This window comes from Nomascus leucogenys, chromosome 8, assembly GCF_006542625.1.
Source record: "Nomascus leucogenys isolate Asia chromosome 8, Asia_NLE_v1, whole genome shotgun sequence".
Taxonomy (NCBI): Eukaryota; Metazoa; Chordata; class Mammalia; order Primates; family Hylobatidae; genus Nomascus; species Nomascus leucogenys.
Window position 1 is genome coordinate 35,225,063 of NC_044388.1, and position 24,075 is coordinate 35,249,137.

The 24,075-nt window shown below is 44.2% G+C and overlaps 1 protein-coding gene across 8 annotated transcripts in view; it reads left to right on the top strand.

Moving 5' to 3' along the window:
• The first annotated feature begins 638 nt into the window (after positions 1 to 638).
• RBPMS (RNA binding protein, mRNA processing factor) overlaps positions 639 to 24,075 on the top strand; it is a 183,612-nt gene continuing 160,175 nt past the window's right edge. For all 8 annotated transcript variants that reach the window (XR_004031318.1, XR_004031316.1, XR_004031317.1 and 5 more), the window contains exon 1: positions 639 to 1,390. Coding sequence is in view for 5 of the 8 variants with exons in the window: in XM_030817064.1 (XP_030672924.1) it covers positions 1,325 to 1,390 (66 nt within the window). In the remaining 3 variants the exon portion in view is untranslated. The remainder of the gene's footprint in view (positions 1,391 to 24,075) is intronic.

Genomic DNA, 24,075 nt, shown 5'->3' on the forward strand with positions numbered 1-24,075 from the left:
TGGGATTAAAAAGATAAATAGGGCAGGATTTTTTATTATTATTATTACAGGAAGGAGCTTTCTGAAGGGTGAGGGAGAGGCCAGGTAAACAATCCAGAACAGTCTGGTGAGAGCTGGGAGAGGAGTTGGGGGCCGCGGGACGCCCAGGAAGCGAAGCGGGGAAGCCTCCGGGCGCGTCGCAGGACCCGCGCTGGAGATGGGTTTGAAGCCCTGTCCTGAAAAAGCCGGCCCGGAGTGGGCTGTCCCCGGTGTCCCTCGAGTTCTCATCCCGTCATTCAAGCAGCAGGGGAAGAACCGGGTCTGGCTCGGGAAGGGTGGGCTTAGGGCCAGGGGTGCAAATCCCTCGGTAAAAACCGGCAAACAAAAGTCGCACACAACCCAGCTCCCGGTCCTGGCCCCGGCGGGGCAGGGTCCCCGAAGTCCCGGGGCGCGCAGACGCCGGGGCCCCCGGGGGCCGAGGGAACGGCGGGACCCGACCTCCCTGCCCTCGGCCTCCCAGGCCCTCGCCCTCCGACCAGCCGCCGAGTCGGGGGCTGGGGTCGCCGCTTCCGCCCGCGGCCCGGTGCCCCTCCCTGGCGCGCGCCATCCGGCCGCCGGCCCCTCCTCCCGCGGGGGGCTCCGTCCCGCGCCCCGTCCCTCTGGGCTGCAGTCGGCAGCCCACGTCCAGGGAGGGCGGAGGGAGGAGGAGAGGCGCGGAGAGGAGGGAGGGGAGAGGGGAGGGAGGAAGGAAGGCGAGAGAAAGGGAGCTGCTTCCATCCAGGACTTCCCAGAGCCTGCCTAGAGCGCGCACTCAGCGGCTCTCGGGTCCCAGCGTCCCAGCCGCGGCCCGCGCCCCTCCGCCCCGCTCCTCCTCCTCCTCTTCCTCCTCCTCCTCCTCCTCTCTAGGCACCCCCGTCCCCTCCTTCCAGCGGCTGCAGCCCCCAGCCCCAACTCTCCGCGCTTACTCCTGGGACGCCGCTCCTCGCCCCATCCTTTGCTTCCTTCCTTCCTTCTTCCTTCCTCCCCTGGCTCCCGCCCTCCCTCTCCAGGTCGCCCTCCCGGGGCCCGATTGTCTCGGTGCCCCGCTCCCGGCCCGCGCCCTGCCCCGTCTCTCCCTTGCACTTCCTGAGTCGCCCGCCGCCACCGTCGTAGACTCGCCGCGGGAGCCCCAGTCCAGCCCAGCCCGAGCCCGACAGCCACTGCCCCGGCTCCAGCTCCAGCCCCGCAGCCCGCGGCGCCCGCCCGAGGGAGCCCCGGCGCCCGGGGAAGGCTACAGTGGGCGAGCGCGCCCTCGCCCAGCCCCGCGCCCCAGCCCTGCCCGGCCCGGCGAGGAAGGACCGGGAAGATGAACAACGGCGGCAAAGCCGAGAAGGAGAACACCCTGAGCGAGGCCAACCTTCAGGAGGAGGAGGTACTGGGCGGCTCGGTGCGGTGGTGGGGGCGACCCGGGACCCAGTGCGGGCGGCCGGCGGGGCGCGGGCGCGGGCCCGGGGCGCGGCGGTGGAAGGTTCAGGCATGGCCCGTGCCCCGGACGCAGCCCTGCAGTGTGGCCTGGGGAGGGTGGATCTCGGGAGCGTGTGTTTTTGTGTCCACGCGCGTCTGCGGGCCCCAAATTGCGTAACTCCAAGGACTTTTCGGAGACTTTTGTAAGTATAATGCTCAGCTTTGTTTGCCCGGGATTTAAAAGTGGAACCGAGAGCTGACTCCTGGGTGACCTCAGATGATCGGGACTCGGAGGGTCAGGACTTAGGGCTGGGGCTGGAAATTATGTGTGGATTCGAGGGGGGGGGGGGCGATTTAAGGAAGAAACTCGGGGAAAAGTTCTAGTTAAAAGATACCTCTGTTCCCTGCCCCCTCCCTTTCCGTGTTAAAAGTTCTTGGTGAAATATCTTTCTAGCCGAGGTTTTTTGGATTAATAGATAACTCATCAGCCACATTCTTCTCTGCTGAGTCAAAGACCCTGAACCTGGGCGGTGAACGCTTGTGATTTTAGGGGCCGTGCAGCTGAGGGGAGCAGAATAAGAGGGTTAAAAACGCAGCAATTCACCGAATGCTCATCGGGAGTATTTTCATAGGACTTTGACTTCTGAGCATGCATTTTAGGTGGTGCGTCCGTAATCACGATGAAAGTTTTGTGACTGCGGAGCGTTCTTTCGGTGGAAACAAAATTGAGTAGATGTGGTCAGAAGGGGAGTCGGACTCAGGAACAAACGTTTCAGAATTCAGTAGGATATTTGTGATATCCTACCAAATGTGACTCTGTTTTTGCAGGTACATTATCTGGAGTCCAAGAAATTATTTCTGGCGTACTTTTTAACATCCCACACAGTTGAGTTCTTAAACATTCTAGAGGAACTTGAGAGTGTGTGTAGATGCAGGAAAGTGCACGTCTCAATATGACCCGAAAAGATTCACACAGGTACTGCATCCTGATATAGGTGAACACAGAAGGTAAACGGATCATTGTTGAGACACTGTTGTGTGCAAACTTCAATTCTGATAGTGAAACCAAAATTGCAGAGGAATTCATTAATACATACAACTTCTCTGCACATTGTCCACTTGGAAAATGGTAACTATTTAGGTGGAGAAGATAGAGGAGCGAGACTATGCCAAACAATGCAAAATAAATAGGAGATTTTACTCGTCACCCAGTTGTATGGTAGTGAAAACCTAGATGAATGGCCTTCAGCCAAAAATTGCTTTTTCACCCGAGGACGTTTTCTATTTTATTATAAAAGACTATTTGAAGAGTTGTTTACTTGCATGTTTTCTAATTACAATTGTAGGAATGCTACTGGCATTTCTTTTTTCAAAGCGATGGAGAGTTGAATGGTATGTTCTGATTTTTTTTCTTGAACTTTACTGGCTGCTTTGCTATTTATTTTCCCTACCACTTAAAAAAATTTAAAAATAATGACAAGTTGGCTTTTTTAGGAATTACTATATTTAACTAATTCACTTACCATATCAAGATAATCGTCGCTTCAGAAATCTTTCTATTTCAGCTGGATATGCAATCTGTTTGCTTCTGTATGAAACCATCTTTCGTTATTCACCCAGTTGAGAAAACTTTTTTTTTTCCTTTTGGTAGGTAGCAAAAAAGGTTCAATGTCCTAAAAATCATACCCACTTAAAATTTAGTATAGAAAAGTCATATTTTTCCACTTGACCCATCTTAACAGCTGCCAGGACCGAGGGATTGCCTGCCCTGTTCCTGGACGTTCCTCCGTCCTTGTGAGGTTGTGTATAATAATCGCCGTATAATCGCGGGCCATTGCAGTACAGTTGCTGCCTCTTACTTGTCCTGTTATCTGACAGTGTTCCTTTTCAGGTAGGAATGGCATGTGGCTCTAGAAAGTATCGGTCTTTTTAGCAAAACACATGTTATGTAAAAAGTAAGGGGACAGGTAGGAAGATTTCAGAACCCAAGTTGTCCAAGAGATGTCGTGTACAAAACAGTTAAGACCGTGAAGAGAGGGGCGTTTATAATGTCAGAAATTGAGGAAAAGAAACTAAGGTGGCCTGAATGAGCCAGGTAATTTTGCCCTAATTTCCTATTTTTGGTTTATATTTTGTTCTTGAGAAACTCTTAACCTCTTTTTTGTTTTTTTTCTTTCTAACCCTGAAAGCCACAAGTAAAATAAATAGAGTATTTGGTGAGTGCCATTAATGTGCCTGGCATTACACAAAACCACTACACAGACCCTTTCCCTGCCCACCCATTGTATCACCAACTTGCTCTTAAACACATTTAAAAACCTTGGCAGTGGACTCCGGTAAACAGAACACACACATACAACATATATATGTACACATAATGACAAGAGAGGAAAAATGTGTTTTGTTGTAATTTCTGGTGGCCGTTGAACTGACATGGAAAAATGAGTCCAATCATCATTAAGGGAAAATAGTTTATTTCACAGATCATGAGGGTGGTTTGGGCTTTCTCCACACTGTAGAATCCAAGTTTGTTTTTTTCTGTGTTTCTAGTTTCAAAACGAATTCCTTTTATCAATCAGTGTATTTTAGCTTCTTTTGAGAGTTTCTAATGCTTACCCTGAAATAATTATGCTGAAATGCCTCTTTGGTTCTAATTGTACAGAATGAACAGTTCAGGATCTAGGAGAATTTTTGCAGCTTTTTAGGGTTGGAAGTTTTTGAGAACTTAGGCAGAACATGTATTAATACTTCTACTTTGGGTAGCTTTGAAAACTTTGAGGAAAAATAATTTAGGATTTGGCTAGCCAGTTGTGTAAGAGAGATGATACATTTAACTTTCCGGTTTTTAATGTATTATTACATTAAATACGTGTTCATACGTGTGTGTTCCCTAAGCAAGTTGTCCTGTAAAGACTAACCAGTTGTCAAAATCTCACTGAGATTTATAAGGTTTATATATGTTTAGAGTATCATATCATCTCTTATATTTTACAATTGATAAAATGATTCCTAGAATTTCTCTAATTGTGCAATCAGACTTTATAAAAATTGATATATAATAGATCCATAATTGTCTTACCTAATCAGTTATAATTTATGAGTTTAAAGTATTTTCAAATATATCAAGACCTTTTCTGTCTTATAGCTAGAAGTAACTTATTTATTGGTCACTGAATTTTCAAAATAGAAATTTAGATTAAATATGTGATTTGGTTTTTATTTCTACTTTTATCCATGTCATTGAGTACTTTTCAGGCAGATTATAAAACATCTTTAAAAGGCCTTTTATTATATTGAAGCACTGGTGTTAATTTCTCCTTAAATTGCTTTGAATTGACTTGTACTTATAGTAAAACTAAAAAAGCAAAAAACGTGGAAGTGTTGGAATATTGATCAAAAAGATGTGCAGAAATCATATAAAGTCAGTTCTTCCGAGGTTAATACAAACCTTTACTTTGCATTCCTTCTTTTAAAGCGCTAATTTTGCCAAAATGTTGGGGTTGTAAAGAAAATTACTTCTTACAGTTGCTACAGAGAGGGTAATGTCAGTTTGATGTGGCAACCTCAAATTTTCATTGAGCATTAAAGTCAATCTACATTATGACTTCAGGAAGGTACAGAATGGTTTTATACGTTTAACCAAGATTGGGGATCTCTGTTATTCCATGTCCAATCCAATGCAATAAACCCGTATTTCAATTGTAGAATAGGATTTGGTGACAACTGATGCTCCATGACCCCTGCCAATATGGCATGCACTTTTGAGTTATTTTTCCAGTAGCGGTTTAAACATTTCCCTGATAAACCCTTGTGTGCATCTGCAGTCTTCTTCATTTCCAGTGGCATTTGGTTTTCAGATGGGTAGTTTGGAAGGGGTGGAAGCTCTTTTCTGGAGATGCTTTCACATGATTTTCGTAGGTTCATATTAATTTTTGCTTTAAGGATAAAAGTGTTCAGTGCTGGTGACAAGGCAATGAAGTGGGTAGTTTTGTGCAGAGCAGTGGTGATGTAAATTAGTGTAGCTTTTCAGAAAGGAGTGACACTATCAAAATGTGTTCAGGCCCTTTGATTTAGTACCTTTATTTTTTAGAAATTTACCCTAAGAAAACGGTATCATAAAGATTTATATATAGGAATGATTTTTGCGGAGTGACTTATGACAGCCACAATTCAGAGGCACTCTGTATCTATAATGGGAAATTGCTAACTAAATCATTGTATAATTCCAGAAGGGGAATATTATGCAGCCACTAAAGGCTCCGTTTTTCAAGAGAAAAATACATGGATTATAAAATATGTATTATATATAAATACATATTTATTATGTATTATACATATGTGGTTATATACTATTCTCTGTGTTCTGGAGGTCAGAAACCTGAAGTCAAGGTGTTGGCAGGGCCACCGTGCTCTCTGAAGGCTGGAGAGGAGAACCCGTCCTTACCTCTTTGAGCTTCAGTGGCTCCAGACATTCTGAAGACTATATTTTTATTCTCATGTTGTAATATTAAATGAGAAGAACTGATTTTAAAGTTTTATCCTATGTGATGCCAGTTCTCAAATAAATGTATATTCATTCATAAAACCAAACATTAATAAAATGTATCTGACTGGTGAATTACAGATCATTGCTATTTACTTTCTGATGCTTTTCGGTGTTTAAGTTTTCGAAAATGACCATGTGAACAAAAAATTCAATGTCTTTTTGCTTTGAGGGTTTCCTTGAATCGTGATATTCACAAAACTTAGGTTGGTCTCATTTAGTTTTGCTCACAAGCCTAGCGGTGAGAATCAGGTCTGCCTTGTTCCTCAGACAGTCTTTCTTAGTACTATTAGTATTTCTCTTACTCATTCCCTTACCTTGATTGTGTTAGTGATCTTCAGCTGCTCTCCTGTTCTGATGCTCTTCTGGAGTCCGTCCTCACACCATACTGCTGGGCCCTCCAATGCCCCAAATCCTTCAGTGCTACTTGGTACTCCACAAAGTCAAGTGCGCACATGGCGTTCGGGATTGCCCTCACCTACCTGTATACTGTGATCCCTTTGCTTCAGCCTAGGTCTCCCTCCTCTGTTCTCTTGATCTAGTCAGAGCTGCTTTCAAGCCAGGATTCAAGTTTTCCAGCCTACATTTTTGCAAGATCCCCCTCACCTGAATGTCCCATCCCATAGAGATGATTTTTCCTTAGAATTTCAGTAAAAGTTACTTTCTGTTATGTCCAGTTAACTCCTGGTTATTATTTTTTCAGCTATTTACTTTGTATGGGTCTATGCCATTTTACAGTATTCCCAATGTTCAACACCTACCCCAGCACCAGGTGAATCTCCTCTGCACACATCCACACTTACATATATACACGTATATAATTCTTTGTAAATATATGAGAAATAGCCTTATTGGTGAGATTGGTGATTATGAGTTTGTATAGGTAGTAAGAAGCAGCCACTCGTTTAATATTGAGGATCCCTTCTGCGCTCTGCACTGGGGAATTAGAGGAAGGCGTGGATGGATCGGCTGGAAAATTACTTCCATCCCTTTGTCATCAGGAACCTCCATTTGCGAGCACAGGTGAGCCTGCCTGGTCCATCAGATAGCCTCTGTTGGTGTGGGACTGCTTGTCCCAAGGTGCGTTTGGGTTTTCACCATTAGAATTTGGTTTCTGCTGTGGAATTCCATTTGACCTTTTGGACGAGGGCTTCCAGAAGCCTTGGTTAGGTGGAAGAGCACGGACTCCCTGTGTTCCCAAACAAGCCTGCTCTGTGTGACAGCCACTTTGGAATGTTTGTGTTCAGTTTCATTTGGCACCTTAGTGTCCGCCTGGGGGTAGGGGAAAGGGAATGCAAATGTTCCTCTTGAACAGTGCTTGCTTTGGTCAAAGAAAAAAACTTAGGAAGGAATGAGGAGAATGAACCTTAATAGCTGGTGCAGAAGTGGCTGCATAGCTCAGTGGGCTTGAGGCCATCTGGGACCAGGTATTTAAAATGGATGCTATGTTGGTATGAAGATGTCAGTTCCACGCCCCTGGTGGGGATGAGCTTATTTGTCATATGGGGATAACTCCTCGCACTCACATCCCTAAAGTGTACCAGGAGGATATTTTAAACAATTTTATTGCATTGTATTGTCTATGTTTGGGGGTGGAGATGGGAGGTCCTTGATATTATCCTTGAGTATTTACTACGTGCCAAGCACTATTCATATATTATTTCAGCCTCACAACAAGCTGATGAAGGGATTATGATGATTGTGCTTCTTTGATGGGGAAGTGGCTGAAGCACTGAAAAGCTATGGAGCCAGGGTCTTCAGGTGCAGATTCTAGAGATGGCAGTTCCTGTCTTAAAGTTGCTCACAGTTTAATGGTGATGCCCCTGTTGTATAAACAAACAGGTATAACCACGCCCGGGGTTAAAGTAGAGGTAATTGAGTTGAGCACAGCCAAACCTGCAAGGAAGGGATGGAGCTGTGTCACAGAAAGCTTTAAAGAAGTTTAAAGAGTCTGTTCTTTAAAGATGACATATGAGCTAAATCTCAGTTAAGATTTTGACTGATGAGAAAAGGGTTCAGACAGTGGGGAAAAGATGGGCTAGGCAAGGAATTCGCTCTGTGAATGAACACAGAGGTTTCAAAAGACCCTTTCGGGGAAGAGCAAGCAAGGCATGGCAGGAGAGAAGAAGGGGAAGGAAGAATGAAACTGGGGAGGGCGCACTGGCCCACAGTGGGTGGAGGAGCTGCCTCTGCATTAGAGAATTGGACTCTGTCCTCTGATGGGGCACTGGGGTGGATGTGCCCCAGAAGGCAGCAATCCAGCACGTCCCAATGGGCACGGGGGGATGTGGCGAATTTTGGAAAAGTTGTTGAGAACCATTCTTGCAGTGAGGTTTCTGCTGCAAGAGTCCTGGTCTCAAAGTGAGGCAGCAGCCTGGCAGTGGCAGCTGAGGCAGAGATGCCAGGTGTTCAGGGCCTAGATAACTGTCAGATGTGTGGGAGAGAAGGCGAGGAGACAGCCTAGCAGCCTCTTGGGTTTCTCCTTCGGGTGACTAGCTAAGTGACGGTTGTATTTGTAGGAATAGAAAATAGAGATGTGGAAAGGGTAAGAAAAGAAGGTACCTAGGAGATGAAGATGTTATTGAGTCTGGGGTGCAGAGGAGAGGTCTGATCTTGAAATGCAATTTTCAGAACAATTCAAGAACATAGAGCTGATAATTGAAAGCGTGCATACTGGGAGTGTGAGTGCCCAGAAAATGGAATTCCTACTTTCTAGGAAACCTTGTGAGGGTTAGCAAGGAAAGAGATATAAAATTTAGTGAAAATTTGGAGTCATGTTAAAAAGTGTTTGGGAAGGGGAGAGAATTGAAAATTATCAGGAAAAATGGAAACTTAAAAAAAATTAATTTAGGAACATAAAAATGTATTACATATAGTCTGCCTGTTTTTAAAGGGTTTAGTATACTTTGCCATTGGAAAGCCTGAGGGGGAGCTTAGAAAAATCTGGTATATAGTCTTTCTCATATACTTTTTTTTGCTTTGATCAAAACTCAGGAACCTGTTTATAAACCTCCCAAACTTGCCATTAATTCCCAGGCTTTTACTTCTCCAACTCTTCATTTGCCAACCCTGCACCTAAAAGGAAAGATCAAGCTACCATAAAATCTGGAGAGGCGTGAGTTTTTTTACAGGATAAAATTTCTAAGTTGCCTTTATCTTTTTTGACTTTATTGGGGAAAAGGAAGAGTAGGATGAGCCTTTGGCCAGCAGCCCAAAGACATCTAATCTGTGGGTCATATTTTCATTTTCTTCTTTTTTTTTTCTTTGAGACGGAGTCTTGCGCTGTCACTCAGCCTGGAGTGCAATGGCGCCATCTCACTGCAACCTCCACTGCCTGGGTTCAAGCAATTCTGCTGCCTCAGCCTCCCAAGTAGCTGGGACTACAGGCGCATGCCACCACACCTGGCTAATTTTTGTGTTTTTAGTAGAGACAGGTTTCACCATGTTGGTCAGGTTGGTCTCAAACTCTTGACCTCAGGTGATCCACCCGCCTCGGCCTCCCAAAGTGCTGGGATTATAGGCATGAGCCACCATGCCTGGCCATATTTTCATTTTATTCAATTTATACTTTAAAAGTTTGCTGCCTTTTTCAGCCCAGCTAAGTGTCAGCTCAAAGTAGTCCAGGAACTTAAAAAGAAAACAACTTGCATTTGTATTTCTCTTAGGTTTTAACTCTACTGCACCTATTATGGTGCATATTGTGTAAATGCTAAAGAGAAAAAGGAAGTGGTACTAATAAATGCCAGTCGCACCAGGAAGATGGATTCAAATTCCAGGTTGTAATACAGTATTGTTACACAAATTTAAAATGCAAAAGGAATGCTTAGGCAGTTCCATTCTGTCAGCCTTTAGGGTTTTGCAAAGGTAGGAGACATCTGAGAATCTCCAAAACGAGGTCTGGCTCACCAACTTCTGCAAATTAAGTTATAGTTATAGGACAACTTTACTTTTAATTAACTTTTATTTCTCATGAGTTGATTTTTTTGTGTCGTTCCTCTTGATTTTCCCAGATCCTCATGTCACCAGGGTAGATAGGCTGGCAGTGGCTAGCGTCGTTCTAAGAGAAATCCTAAAGACTACCCAATTTTTTTTTTCTTGAATCCACAGGATCCTGTTTTGTGAAAATTCCTCTTACGCCCACCTATAGGATAGACAGTGGAGGCCCCCCTGGGAGAAAGTGTACACAGAAAGTGCTATCTAATTACAGAAGTAGCAGAATTTCCTTTGTGCTCAGAGGGGAAGTGCTACAAAAGTGTAATTACTTTACCCAGCATGTGTGATTTACGGGACCTAAAATGTGTGAGTTTCCAAAGAGGCATCTGTTTTTAAATACAGTATCCCTCCCAGCCAGGCAGGATGTGTTTGGGGAGGTGGGAGTGAGGACGTGTACTTCCGTCCTGTGCCTGCTGCAGGATGCCTGGTGACGGGGGACTGAAACCACTGGTACTTGCTGCCCCTCAGGGTCTTGCTTATCTGAGTAGAAGGAAGAAAATCAGCAAAGGGCTGGAATCTAGTCAGCTACTCCCAGACCGGATCATCCACTGCTCTCCTCTTACCTTCCCAAGCCGAATTCTTTATCTAGGACCTCCAAGACTTTTCCCAGTAATAAGCAAAAGAATTGTCAGAGTGAACCCTGAGACAATTTTTAAAATTTATTTTTCTTTCTTTTTTTAACCTGTTTTTATTTGAGGTGGAGTCTTGTGGTGTTGCCCAGGCTGGTCTTAAATCTCCTGGGTTCAAGCGATCCTCCCGCCTCGGCCTCCCAAAGTGCCGGAATTATAGACGAGACCATTTTTGTTGCGCAAATTTTCTTTTCAATCTCACTTTTCCTAATATGCATAAGAAAATCAGTGGGAGAATTGAAGATCAGGTGCAGTGGCTGGTCCAGGTGGCCCACACTTAGCACTTCATGAGGCTAGCACTTTAGGAGGCTGAGGCAGACAGATCAGTTGAGCCCAGAAGTTGGAGACCAGCCTGGGCAACACGGCAAAACCTCATCTCTACAAAAAAATTAGCCAGGCGTGGTGGCGTGTGCCTGTACTCCCAGCTACTTAGGAGGCTGAGGTGGGAGAATTGCCTGAGCTCAGGAGGTCGAGGCTGCTGTGAGCCATGATCGCACCAGTGCACTCCAGCCTGGACAGAGTGAGACTCTCTCCAAAAAAAAAAGACCAGGTGCATATCCAGATGTAATCAAACCTGTAAAAGCACTTAATGGATTTTGCATATTAATGGATTGATTAAACATTAATGGAGCTGGTGTCTACTCTGCTTTTAACATTGCTCTTCAACAAACCATATGAAGTGTTGCCATCCCATGTTTTGGGATAAGAAAGCTGAGGCTCTGAGAGATTAAGTAATTGGTCTGAGGTTTTACAGCTGGTGGATAGGAGCTTAAAATTCTCCAGTGGCATATGGGGTTCATGTGATCCGGGCCCTGCTGGTTTCTCTGACCTCATCTGCCAAGAATCACAGCCTCATTCATTATGCTCCAGCTGCCTGGGCTTTCGTTAGGTGTCTCCAACTTGCCAAACTTGTTCCTGCCTCAGGGCCTTTGTGCAAGTCATTCTGTATGCCCGGAAAGCCCTACACTTAGACGTTATCAGCCTCATCCTTGCCATTCATTTAGATCTCAATTCAGATGTCACCCTAGAGTGACCTTTGACCTCCAAGTTTAAAGTAGCCCTATATTCCCAACATTTTCCAAATAGTACTTCTTACCTCCTGACATTGCCTTATATGCTTATTGTATGTATCTGGTACCCTTGGAATGTAACTTCCTGGCAGCAGAGACTGCCTGCCTTGTTTAACACTGTACAAACCTCAGATGCCATGCCTAGGACAATGCCCAGAACTGTCCAATAAGTTTGTTTTTTGTGAATTGACTAGAACGTAAATCTGCTTGACAAACCCCAAAGCCTGTCTGATACACTGTATCATCATAAACCTTTTTCAGCAGTTTTCAGGTTAAACTTTATATTTCTGCCTTGAAGATGATCATTTCTGGTCCTCATCCCCACTTTATTACATACAAAACCACGGTTGTCATCTCACACCCTTTTAAGCTGGAAATGTTCAGACGGTAAGTGATAAGAGCCCTTGTGGGGGTATGCAGCAGCTTTTCACACATAAACAAATCCTTCCCTTTTGTCCACTTGGAATGGGAAACCTACTAATTCCACAGAACCAGGAGAGGGATGTGGGCCTGGCATGTAGGGAATGCATAAGTACAAGTAGGGCAAGGTGAATTTGATTCCTGTTTTGCAGATGTGACTGTTAGGTTGTTACGGTTAGTGTTAATAACCCAGGTGGAATTGATTTGGAGATAGACTTACCACTTCTGATCCTTTGATTGGGTCTAGCCTCCAGCTCAATATACCTTCCTCAGTTTGCCTACAAGAAGAAAAAGATCTGAAGCTCAGCATAATGCTGGCTTTAGCCAGAAGAATCCAGCCTTTAAGCCATCTATATGTGTAGCCATGAAGGACCTTCTAATCTGCCTTGTGAGCCCTTATGGGGCCACCTCACAGCCACAGTTTATGCCCACGTGTCAGCCTCACAGACTCAGGAGCAGTTTCTATTCATTGTAAAACAGACCAGATGACATTTCAGGATGAAAGAAATGTAAGTCATCATTACATAGGGCATCAGGCTAACAAGTCACCTGTTAGTTGAGCAGACTAGTTAGTGCATTGATGAAAATGCAGACCATTGGATTATCCTCATTTATAGCATTTATGTTCACACTTGATCTTCAACAAACTTGGTTAACTTAACCATCGTCCATTACCTGATAGTCTTAGAACCAATAGTATATAAATCCTTATAGAAGTTATTTCTTTACCAATCAATTCATGAGTATTCTTTTTTTTCTCATTATCTCATTGTCTCTTTGTTTCTAAGGGACCTAGGACAAGCCACTGAAGCTGCTTGTCTTTGACAAGTCATTTTAACCTGTTTCCTTAACTAAAAGGTAGGGATTGTATAGACAACGCCTGTTGTGCATTAAAAGAACCATAAATCTCATTTTTCCACTTTCATTCCACTTTCCGTTTCCCCATTGTGATGCAGAAAGCTGCCGTGGCATGCCAAGACACATCCAGGGTGGGCTGTTTGGGGGGAATGGTTTTAATTTTAAGCCTTTTAAGTGAAAACCCTTAGACCTTGCCGCTGTTTTGTTAAATTACGATTCTAACAAAATAAGGAAAAATTAGTGAAGCACTAGACTTTGGAAACTCTTTCCTGGATATTTGAAATGATTTTCTTAAGACTGCTTTTCTTACCTGAAATTGTTTTGTTTTTTCCTAAGCAAATGAGTGCCTCTCCTTGAGAACTGGGTGGGAGTCTCTGGGTGTGAGAGAACAGCAGGAAATGACCCTTTCTAAACAAAAGGACTCTTTAAGGCCTATCCTGAGTCTTTGTGTTTTGAGGAGGGGTTATGCAGAAAACCAGAGCTAGGAAATGAATCTCTGCATTAGCCATTCTAATGGGGGAAGGGAGAATGGAGAACATTCTCTCCCTGCATGCCCTCCCAAGTATCTAATGCCAGGGAACACTTGCTGTGAGATCCAAAGAAGTGCAAAAAAGACCCTGGAGCTGAGGTGGTGGTTCTTCTGGAGTGCGTGGCTTCAAGTCCCCTAGAGGAAAGAAAGAACCAGGTTGGGCAGAATGATACCCAATGTGACGTTCAGCTTTAACCTGGGCTTTCAGAATTTGCTTGAAAAAGCTCATGATCAACAGAATGCAGAAATAAATACAAAATGAGGAAAGTATGAGAGGGGTTTTGTGGGATCTATTTGTCATATATATTTTTTTTCTCAAGACGGAGTCTCGTACTGTCACCCAGGCTGGAATGCAGTGGTGTGATCTCAGCTCACTATAACCTCTGCCTCCTGGGTTTAAGTGATTCTCCTGACTCAGCCTCCTGATTAGCTGGAATTACAGGTGCCTGCCACCATGCCCGGCTAATTTTTTTTATTTTTAGTAGAGACGAGGTTTCACTGTGTTGGCCAGGCTGGTCTCGAACTCTGCCGATCTCAAGTGATCCGCCCGCCTCGGCCTCCCAAAGTGCTGAGATTACAGTGCCTGGCCCGTATATATGTTTATGATCGATTTATCATATATGTCTTTATGATTTGCTAATAAATACCCAGTAAATAAAGATTTGAATTACTGTGTTAATGAGAAAATGAACTTTGAGGAATGCAAGTCCTTTTAAATGATCAGGTCCAGAGGGACTTTAAAATGAGAACACAGTCACGTCCTACTCCCCCCTTGAGCTACATATTCACCTCTCTGTATTCACTGCTTGCTGTTGCTACAGGTAGCTATAAATTAACCTAATAATGCTGCACTGGACACTGTAACTCACTCTATAGTTTAACAATGTATATAGCCAATCACTAATCAGTATAATTTGTGTAAACCAATGAGAATTCCTGGTAAACAACTTTATATCAGCCCACTCCCTTGTCCCTCCTGTTTTTTTTTTTTTTGCCTTTAAAAAGCCACTTGTAACTGCTTTTTAATTGGAATGCATATTCAGGGCACCCGTGCCCCTGGGTTGCAATCTTCAAGCTTAGCCGAAATAAACTCTACTTACATTAATTTTGCCTCATCTTTTATGTTGCTATCAACTTCTTTTCTCAGTCTAAGCTGAAGAGGGAATTAGTAATCATTGCTGTGCGAGGTAGTGGGCCTGTGATGAAGAAATGTTGAGCCTTGCCCTGCAGTGGAATGTTCCCTCCTCTCCTCAGTTCAAAGTGACCATTCATTGTATCAGTATTTGTGCAAGGAGATCCCAAATTTAAAATGCTAGAAAAGGGGACAGGTCTTATCAAAATTATCTTGCCTTTATAAATTCTTGCTGTCTTGGAGCAATGAACTTCTCTGCCCTTCCAGGGACACTGCTGTTTTTTTTTTTCAAGGAATATAAATCTCACTAATAATTAGAAACACACGTCTTGTTAAAAATGGTTTTGTGGTTTACTTCGTTTTCAGAACACCTGAAAACGACAAACATCTTTTTTAAGAAAAAGCATTGTTTGTTACACCACCACTGTTTGTAGGCTTTTCATTGTAACTATATTTTTAGAAAGGCTGGCTCATGTGTTTGATGGGGACTGTGTGTTGAGGGTAGGGGGCTGGTTTATTTACTCCACAGCACCAGATGCTTTACAGAATTAAAGATAAGGTGAAAGCTGCCACTCAGATCCCATTATGAAAGGGTTTTGTTTATACATTAAAGGCTTGGAAGACTCTTTATCTTAGATATGAAGCCAGCAGTGCAGTATTCAAAAGAGATGTGATCATTGTAAGTTCCAGAGTTGATAGGGAAAAATTATTCTCACTGAAAATCCCAGTGTCTGAAATGTTGGTAGGTTTTCTTCATTTTTTTTTTTGTTTGTTTTGAGACAGAGTCTCGCTGTGTCACCCAGGCTGGAGTGCAGTGGTGTGATCTCGTTTCACTGCAGCCTCCGCCTCCCAGTTTGAAGCGATTGTCCTGCCTCCGCCTCCCAAGTAGCTGGGACTACAGGCGCCTGCCATCACACCCAGCTAATTTTTGTATTTTTAGTAGAGACGAGGTTTCACTATGTTGGTTAGGCTGGTCTCGAACTCCTGACCTCAGGTGATCCACCTGCCTCAGCCTTCCAAAGTGCTAGGATTACACAACGTGAGTCACCACACCCGGCCGGTTTTCTTCATTTCTTTTTTCTTTTCTTTTCTTTTCTTTTCCTTTCTTTTTTTTTTGAGATGAAGTCTTGCTCTTATTGCCCAGGCTGGAATGAAGTGGTGCAATCTCAGCTCACTGCAACCTCAGCCTCTGGGGTTCAAGCTGTTCTCCTGCTTCAGCCTCCCGAGTAGCTGGAATTACAGGCACACGCCACCACACCTGGCTAGTTTTTTTGTATTTTTAGTAGAGACGGGGGTTTCACCATGTTGGCCAGGCTGGTCTTGAACTCCTGACCTCAAGTGATTCCCCACCCCCTCCCCAGCCTCCCAAAGTACTGGGATTACAGGCCTGAGCCTCCACTCCCAGCCCTCATTTTCTTAATACATTGTTTAAACTCCTAATTTGAGAGAGGTTAATGTATAACATTATAACAATTGGTAAGATACCAATTTACAAACATGGAAATATATATTAGATTCATTTAGAGGAGGTTGTATATGGTATACGATTGGCATATGTTTTTCATTCTTAAAGTATCAGTTATTTTCCTGTTATTATCTGTGGTAACATTGCTTATATTTTTGTTGTTGTTGTTGTTTTTTGAGACGGAGTCTCGCTCTGTCACCCAGGCTGGAGTGCAGTGGCGCAATCTCGGCTCACTGCAAGCTCCGCCTCCCGGGTTCACGCCATTCTCCTGCCTCAGCCTCTCCGAGTAGCTGGGACTACAGGCGCCCGCCACCACGCCCGGCTAATTTTTTTTGTATTTTTAGTAGAGACGGGGTTTCACTGTGGTCTCGATCTCCTGACCTCGTGATACGCCCGCCTCGGCCTCCTAAAGTGCTGGGATTACAAGCGTGAGCCACCGCGCCCGGCTTGTTGTTGTTGTTGAGACAGAGTCTAGCTCTGTCTCTGTCACCCAGTCTGGAATGCAGTGGCGTGATCTCAGCTCACTGTAACCTCTGTCTCCCGGATTCAAGCGATTCTCCTGCCTCAGCCTCCCAAGTACCTGGGACTACAGGTGCCTGCCATAACACTCAGCTAATTTTTGTATTTTTAGTAGAGATGGGGTTTCACTATGTTGACCAGGCTGGTCTCAAACTCCTGACCTCAGGTGATCCGCCTGCCTTGGCCTCCCAAAGCACTGGGATTACAGGCATGAGCCACCACGCCCGGCCACATTGCTTCTATTTTTAAAATAAAAGATTAAAAAAAAATAATAAGTGTGATCCATTCTCTAAGCTGCTTGCCACCATGCAATATTGAGAGTCAGAAGAATGGTTCTCAGATCCTGTACATTAAGAACTGTTTGTGGCCGGGCGCGGTGGCTCACGCCTGTAATCCCAGCACTTTGGGAGGCCGAGGCGGGCGGATCACGAGGTCAGGAGATCGAGACTATGGTGAAACCCCGTCTCTACCAAAAAATACAAAAAAAAATTAGCCAGGCTCGGTGGCGGGCGCCTGTAGTCCCAGCTACTCAGGAGGCTGAGGCAGGAGAATGGCATGAACCCGGGAGGTGGAGCTTGCAGTGAGCCGAGATTGCGGCACTGCACTCCAGCCTGGGCGACAGAACAAGACTCCGTCTCAAAAAAAAAAAAAAAAAAAAAAGAACTGTTTGTGTATCAGCCTTCTAAAGCATGGCAAATAAGACAACATACGCAGTGGAGACAACGTTTCCTGGGATCATTTGTGGTCGAGATGGATTCAGGAACGTAGCGTGTCTGATTTTATTGAGTGCAGGAACTACTTTTTCTATAGCTCTTGGTATTCATGTAACTGATGGTTAACCCCGAATCAAAGTGAAAATGTCCTGAGCAGGCATGTTTGTCCATTCTCTCCATGTTCTTAGATCATCAAAGGGAAGTTCTTGCCCTTTGCAAGACTAGCATCTGTTGCCATTTGGTCATAGTGCACCCAGCCTGCTGACTCTGTATCTTCAAAACAAAAACAAAAGCCAGTAGGGAGGGAGCAAAGACTCAAAAGTGCTGTGGGGCTTTGGAATACTGTGAGTTTCTGATTTTGGTAAACGTACATCCAAGATGTTTTAATCATTAACTGTCCCCTCTTCTACATTCCATTAAGCCTCACTGGCCTTTAATCAACATGAGAATTTCTCTTGTAATATCTTGGGTTGTGATTAGACGGATAGAGGAATTCTGTTGGTGTGAGCTTACCTTGAAGTCAGTGGAAAAGTGTTATTTTTCCTCTTTTTTTTTTCTTTGAGACGGAGTTTCGCTCTTGTTGCCAAGGCTGGAGTTCAGTGGCACGATCTCAGCTCACTGCAACCTCCGCCTCCTGGATTCAAGCGATTCTCCTGCCTCAGCCTCCCGAGTAGCTGGGACTACAGGCATGCGCCACCACGCCCGGCTCATTTTGTATTTTTAGTAGAGACAGGATTTCTCCGTGTTGGTCAGGCAGGTCTCGAATTCCCAACCTCAGGTGATCTGCCTGCCTTGGCCTCCCAAAGAAAAGTGTTATTTTTCCGTCTACTGGTACTAAAGTCAGCCCAGGCAAAGCCTGGGTGCTGCTCAGTGCAGGAGACTCAGGCGTGGAAATGCAGCAGATTGACCTGGGTCCCTCCTCCCTTAAATCAGTACTCTGAAATCTCACCACATAACTAACAAGCCCTGTACTTTCCAAATGGACATTGCAATCATAGTCTTTAGAACACTTGCTGTGGCTGGGCGGGGTGGCTCATGCCTGTAATCCCAGCACTTTGGGAGGCCGGGGTGGGTGGATCACCTCAGGTCAGGAGTTTGAGACCAGCCTGGCCAACATGGAGAAACCCTCATCTCTACTAAAAATACAAAATTAGCTGGGCATGGTGGCACATGCCTGTAATCCCAGCTACTTGGGAGGCTGAGGCAGAAGAATCGCTTGAACCCGGTAGGCGGAGGTTGCAGTGAGCCGAGATCGTGCCATCGCACTCCAGCCTGGGCAACAAGAGCAAAATTCTGTCTCAAAAAAACAAACAAAAAGCTTGCTGTAAATACCTTTCCTCTTTCCCCACGCCTAATGGATTAATTTTTAGTCTTATAAATCAGGAAATTTCTCATATAGGGCTGAGATAAAGAGTAAGCGTTATTGTTCATGTAAAGCCCTGAAATAGTTTGCCTTTATCGAAAGCTCTAGGGTATTTTCACAATTCTTTTGTTGTATTAAAAATGTGCAGAACTACCTTCTACCCCAGGTGGTCCTCAGCAGAGCTTCTGTGTGGAGCAGAAAGTTTTCTCCTGGGATATTTTTGCCTATTTTAAGCCCTGTCTTATGCTTATTTCTGTTGGTCATTTCTCCCAGCATTTCTCAAAGGAAAGATAGTAACATATTGCTTCTATTTTAGGGATTAAAAGAATGATAAATGTATGGGGTTTTTAATTCATTTTATATTTTAAATTGAAACTACCAAGATTTATAAGCCACTTGTTCATCTAATTGGATCACATTGTGTTCAAGTTTCTTTTTACTGTTTTTTAAAATACAATCTTAAATAGTTACCCTTTCTCTCCTCACCCCCATTAGAAAACACAAGCAAAAAAAAAAAAAGATTAAAAAAGGAAACAATTCTATAACTCCCCCACAACCAGTGTTAATACCTCACTGTGTATCTTTTACATGTTCTTTTTTCTTTGTGTGCACACATGGCATCTATCATCTATTTGAACAAAAATGAGATCATAATAGGTTTTCCATTTATTTCACTTAACAGTATGTTATGAACATCTCTGCATGCCATTGGATTCATTTCTGTCTCTCTCTCTTTGTTTTTTTGAGTCGTCGTCTTGCTGTGTCCTCCAGGCTGGAGTGCAGTGGCGCAATGCGATCATAGCTCACTGCAGCTTTGAACTCCTGGCCTCAAGCGATCCTCACACGTCAGCCTCCCAAGTAGCTGGGACTACAAGTGTGCACCACTATGCCTGGCTAAGTTTTTCTATTTTTTTCTGTAGAGACGGGGTCTCATTATGTTGCCCACGCTAGTCTTGAACTCTTGGCCTCAGGTGATCCTCCCGCCTCAGCCTCCCAAAGTGTTAGGATTACAGGCGTGAGTCACTGCATCTGGCCAATTGGATACATTTCTGCAGCCAAATTTTAAATTCTTCCTATTGTGCTATAGTATGGATGCGCCTTAATGTATTTGACCCACCCCTTATTATTGGGCTTATTGTTGAACTTATTTCCAGCTTAAGTGATATGAACAGTGCTGTACATCCTCCTAGCTAAATCTGTGTATACACCCTTAGTGATTTCCTTAGCTTCAACTCTTAGAAGTGGAATTTCTGGGTCAAAGGGCATACATTCTTCTAAAGATATTTGATGTTTATTGCCAAATCTTCTCTAGAACACTGTACTAACTCCCATTTCCACTAAGAGAATCAGCAGGCCCATTCCTTGCGTCCCCTGCCCCTGCCATTTAAAAATGTCCAAAGATTGCTCCCTCACTGTGGAGTTTTTCATATTTGTGTCCCATCTGTGATTCAGAATTAATATGCCAGCCTCATCTGTATAACACGTGGATGTTACATAGTGACTTTTTTTAACCTCATATGAAGACATATGCCAGTTGTGTTTCTCATACTTCACTGGGTGCAAAAATGCTTAGCAGATAATTTCTGGGGGTGTCATTCTTGAGTTTATCGGACACCGTGAAGTGTGTTGATTTTTGTGTGTTAGGTGCTTGCTATATTTTTCTGGCTATTAATGTCTGACGATAAGGCCAGTATTTTAGGTGTTCTGAGTGCATGTACAGAATTTGAGTCAGCTCTAACATTTGTCAGGTAAAGCAATAACACTGCCAATTAAAACTTTATTGTAAGATGCATCCTGATTTCATAGATGTTACAGCGTGGAAACATGTCTCAGAATCAGTGGATATATTATTCTCATCTACTTTTCTGGTCACATGGTTGGTTTGCTCTTGAGATGAGAACAGAGACACACTGGTCAGTTTGACTAAGTTTTGGTGGACAGTGAGCCAAGTACATCCTTGGAAAGAATTTTATAATTACAGTTGAATCAACAACGCTTCAATGCTTTTTTTTTTTTTTTTTTTTTTAGAAATAGGGTCTCTCTCTGTCACCCAGGATGTGGAGTGCAGTAGCATGATCATAGTTCACTATAACCTCAACCTCCTGGGCTCAAGCAATCCTCCCACCTCAACAACCTCCTGAGTAGCTGGGACCACAGAGCTATGTTGTCACACCCTGCTAATATTTTTTATTTATTTATTTATTTTTTTGAGACAAAGTTTCACCCTTGTCACCCAGGATGGAGTGCAATGGCACCATCTCGGCTCACTGCAACCTCCACCTCCCGGGTTCAAGTTATTCTCCTGCCTCAAGCCTCCCGAGGAGCTGGGATTACATGCGCCTGCCACCATGCCCGGCTAATTGGTCTATTTTTAGTAGAGATGGGGTTTCACCATGTTGGCCAGGCTAATCTCGAACTCCTGACCTCAGGTGATCCGCCTGCCTCAGCCTCCTAAAGTTCTGGGATTACAGGCATGAGCCACCACTCCTGGTTCACCCTGCTAATTTTTAAACTTTTTTGTAGAGATGGGGTCGCACTGCATTTCCCAGACTTTTCTCTAACTCCTGGCCTCAAGCAACCTCCTGTCTTGGCATCCCAAATATTGAGACTTACAGGCAAAGTGTTGAGCCTTACAGGCATGCTTTGCCCCACAATGCCTTTTATTAGGTACAGACCGTGGTGTATATCTCCTTGTGAAAATGGTCCTTTTCCTCCCTCTTCAAATTGGGGATGCTGCCTTGGAGCTCCAGCATGTTGCAGCTCCTTAAGTATTTCTCAGGATGAAGGAGAGACCATTCAGGGCAATTGCATCTTCCCTGGAGGGGCTGTTTTCACTGTGATGCCCACAACATACCAAGAGCCAAATCCTGTCTGAGGAGTGCAGCTCCGGTCTCCCCATGTGGGCAGGGCAATCACCATTAACCCCAGCCCACAGGCCTCCTTAATTGTTAACAGACATTCTGAGAAGTGCACGCCCTCCACAAACCCTACACACATGTGTTCGAGTGTGACTCTAGGAAATGAGCAGATGTAATGGAAACCTCAGTATTGACTCATCCCGATTGTTATATATGAGTGGAATTTGCATCTCATTTAGTGTTTATTTCAATAGATTCCAATTGAGGTCATGGAGTGCTAAATTTATATGCATCATAGCACCTTTCTCAAAGGAATTGGGAGCTCTTTTGCAAAATGAAAGATGTCTTCTTTTCCCTTAGCCCTTGGTTTTGTTTGGCAGATGGTGTAGGTGAAGAGAACATTAGTTGTGGAAGAGGTATGTATGACTCCCTTGGGTACAGTCATTGATATTTGTTAAAGACAGCCTGAGAGTCTGTTGTCTTGGCCTTTCTGGGGGATGGAGAAGTCGTTACTGAGAAGCAGTTTTCCTGCCTTCTTGGAAAGACCTCAGTCAACACAGGAAACAATGGGAGAATAACATTTGATCCTACCTAAATGGACAACATTGTGTAATATGGGCGGAGAGGGCTTACAAATTCAGAAAGAGATCAGTGTGGACCAGAATAAAAGGCTTTGAGAAAGAAAGGTGGACCTTGAGGAGCTGGTAGTATTTAAATAGAAATGGGTACTGGGTTAGGAGAGTTTCACCATCATAAAAGTTTGGGGCCTGGCATGGTGGCATGTCTGCAATTCCAGCACTTTGGGAGGTGGAGGCTGGGAGGCTGAGGTGGGAGGATTGCTTGAGGCTAGAAGTTCGAGACCAGCCTGGGGAACATAATGAGACGCTGCCTTTATAAAAAGTAAAAAAAAAAAAAAAAAAAAAAAAAAAAAAAAAGATTAGCAGGCATGGTGGTGTATACCTGTAGTCCCATCTGCTTGGGAGGCTGAGGTGGGAAGATTGCTTGAGCCCAGGAGGTCAAGGCTGCAGTGAACTGTGGTCTTGTCATTGCACTCCAGCCTGGACAACAGAGTGAGGCCCTATCTCTTTAAAAAAAAAAAAAAAAAAAGGTTTTGGAAGTAAGAATGAATGTAGCACATTTACAGGAGCAGGGAAAAGCTATATCTATTACTTTTTAATGAATTAATTGTATGTATTTGGGGATATATTAAAGAATTTTTAGGCTGGGCATGGTCCTCATGCTTGTAATCCCAGCACTTTGGGAGACCAAGTGGGAGGATTGCTTGAGCCCAGGAGTTCGAGACTTGCCTTGGCAACATGGTAAAACCCTGTCTCTACAAAAAATACAGAAATCAGCCAGGCCTGGCGGCGTGCACCTGTAGTCTCAGCTATCAGGAGGTTGAGATGGGAGGATCAGGATCACTTGAGCCCAGGAGGTCAGAGCCACGGTGAGCCATGATTGTGCCACTGCACTCAGCCTGGGCCGCAGAACAGGACCCTGTCTCAAAAAAAAAAAAAATTGTTATTATTTGTCAATGTCGTTGGTTTTCCAATCAGGCCTGTTCCACAGGTGATTGATACACAACCTGGGAAGAAGTTAGACACCTGCAGAACCCAATGCCAGTTAGCTAAGTCTTTTTTTTTTTTTTTTTTTTTTTAACTCATTTGGGTCCTAGTATGCAAGGCCATGCAAGCTGTTCAGATGACTATACTGGAAAAATAAGCAATTTTTTTCTTTTGTTATTCTTCCTTAAGTTTCTTTTTTATTCCAGCAGGGTGCAGTGGCGCAATCTCAGCTTACTGCAACCTCTGCCTCCCGGGCTCAAGCAATTTTCCCATCTCAGCCTCCTGAATATCAGTCGCGCGCCACCACACCCAGCTAATTTTTGTATTTTTAGTAGAGACAGGGTTTCACCATGTTGCCCAGGCTGGTCTTGAACTCCTGAGCTCAAGTGATTGTCCCCGCTCAGCCTCTCAAAGTACTGGGTTTACAAGCGGGAGTCACCACGCCTGGCCTTAACTTTCTGGATGAAGCCATTTACTCCATAACTTTGCTTATTTTTTCCTGTTTTTTGTTTTTTTGTTTTGTTTTGTTTTGGGGTGTGTGGGGGGGATGCTTCTTTCTGCCTCTTCAGAGCAGCATGGCTGTTTATCAGCCATGGTGTCTCTTAGCCCAATGTGGAATTCCTAGATGATCTAGTCATCCCAAAGGTACTCAACTCCTACTTGGATTAGGCCCTGCTGGTGCAATGAGCAGCAAACAGACATTGTCCTTGTTCATCCTGGAAGTTACAGTGTAGTTGAAAGTGTATATTAAACAGTGACGCATGGATAAATAGAGAATAACAAACTGTAATAAGTGCTTGGGAGGAAGAGCACAGTTGATGTGAGATCGATAGTTGATGGTCACAAGGGGACCTTTTCGACTTTGATCTAGGCGCTGTTCACATCACTGGGTGTGAACTCAGTCATCTTCCCTGTGCTGTGGGGTAGTTATCCACCACTGATCCTCCTAATAGAGGAGGAACTGAGGCTCAGTGAGCTGAATAACTTGCCCTGGGT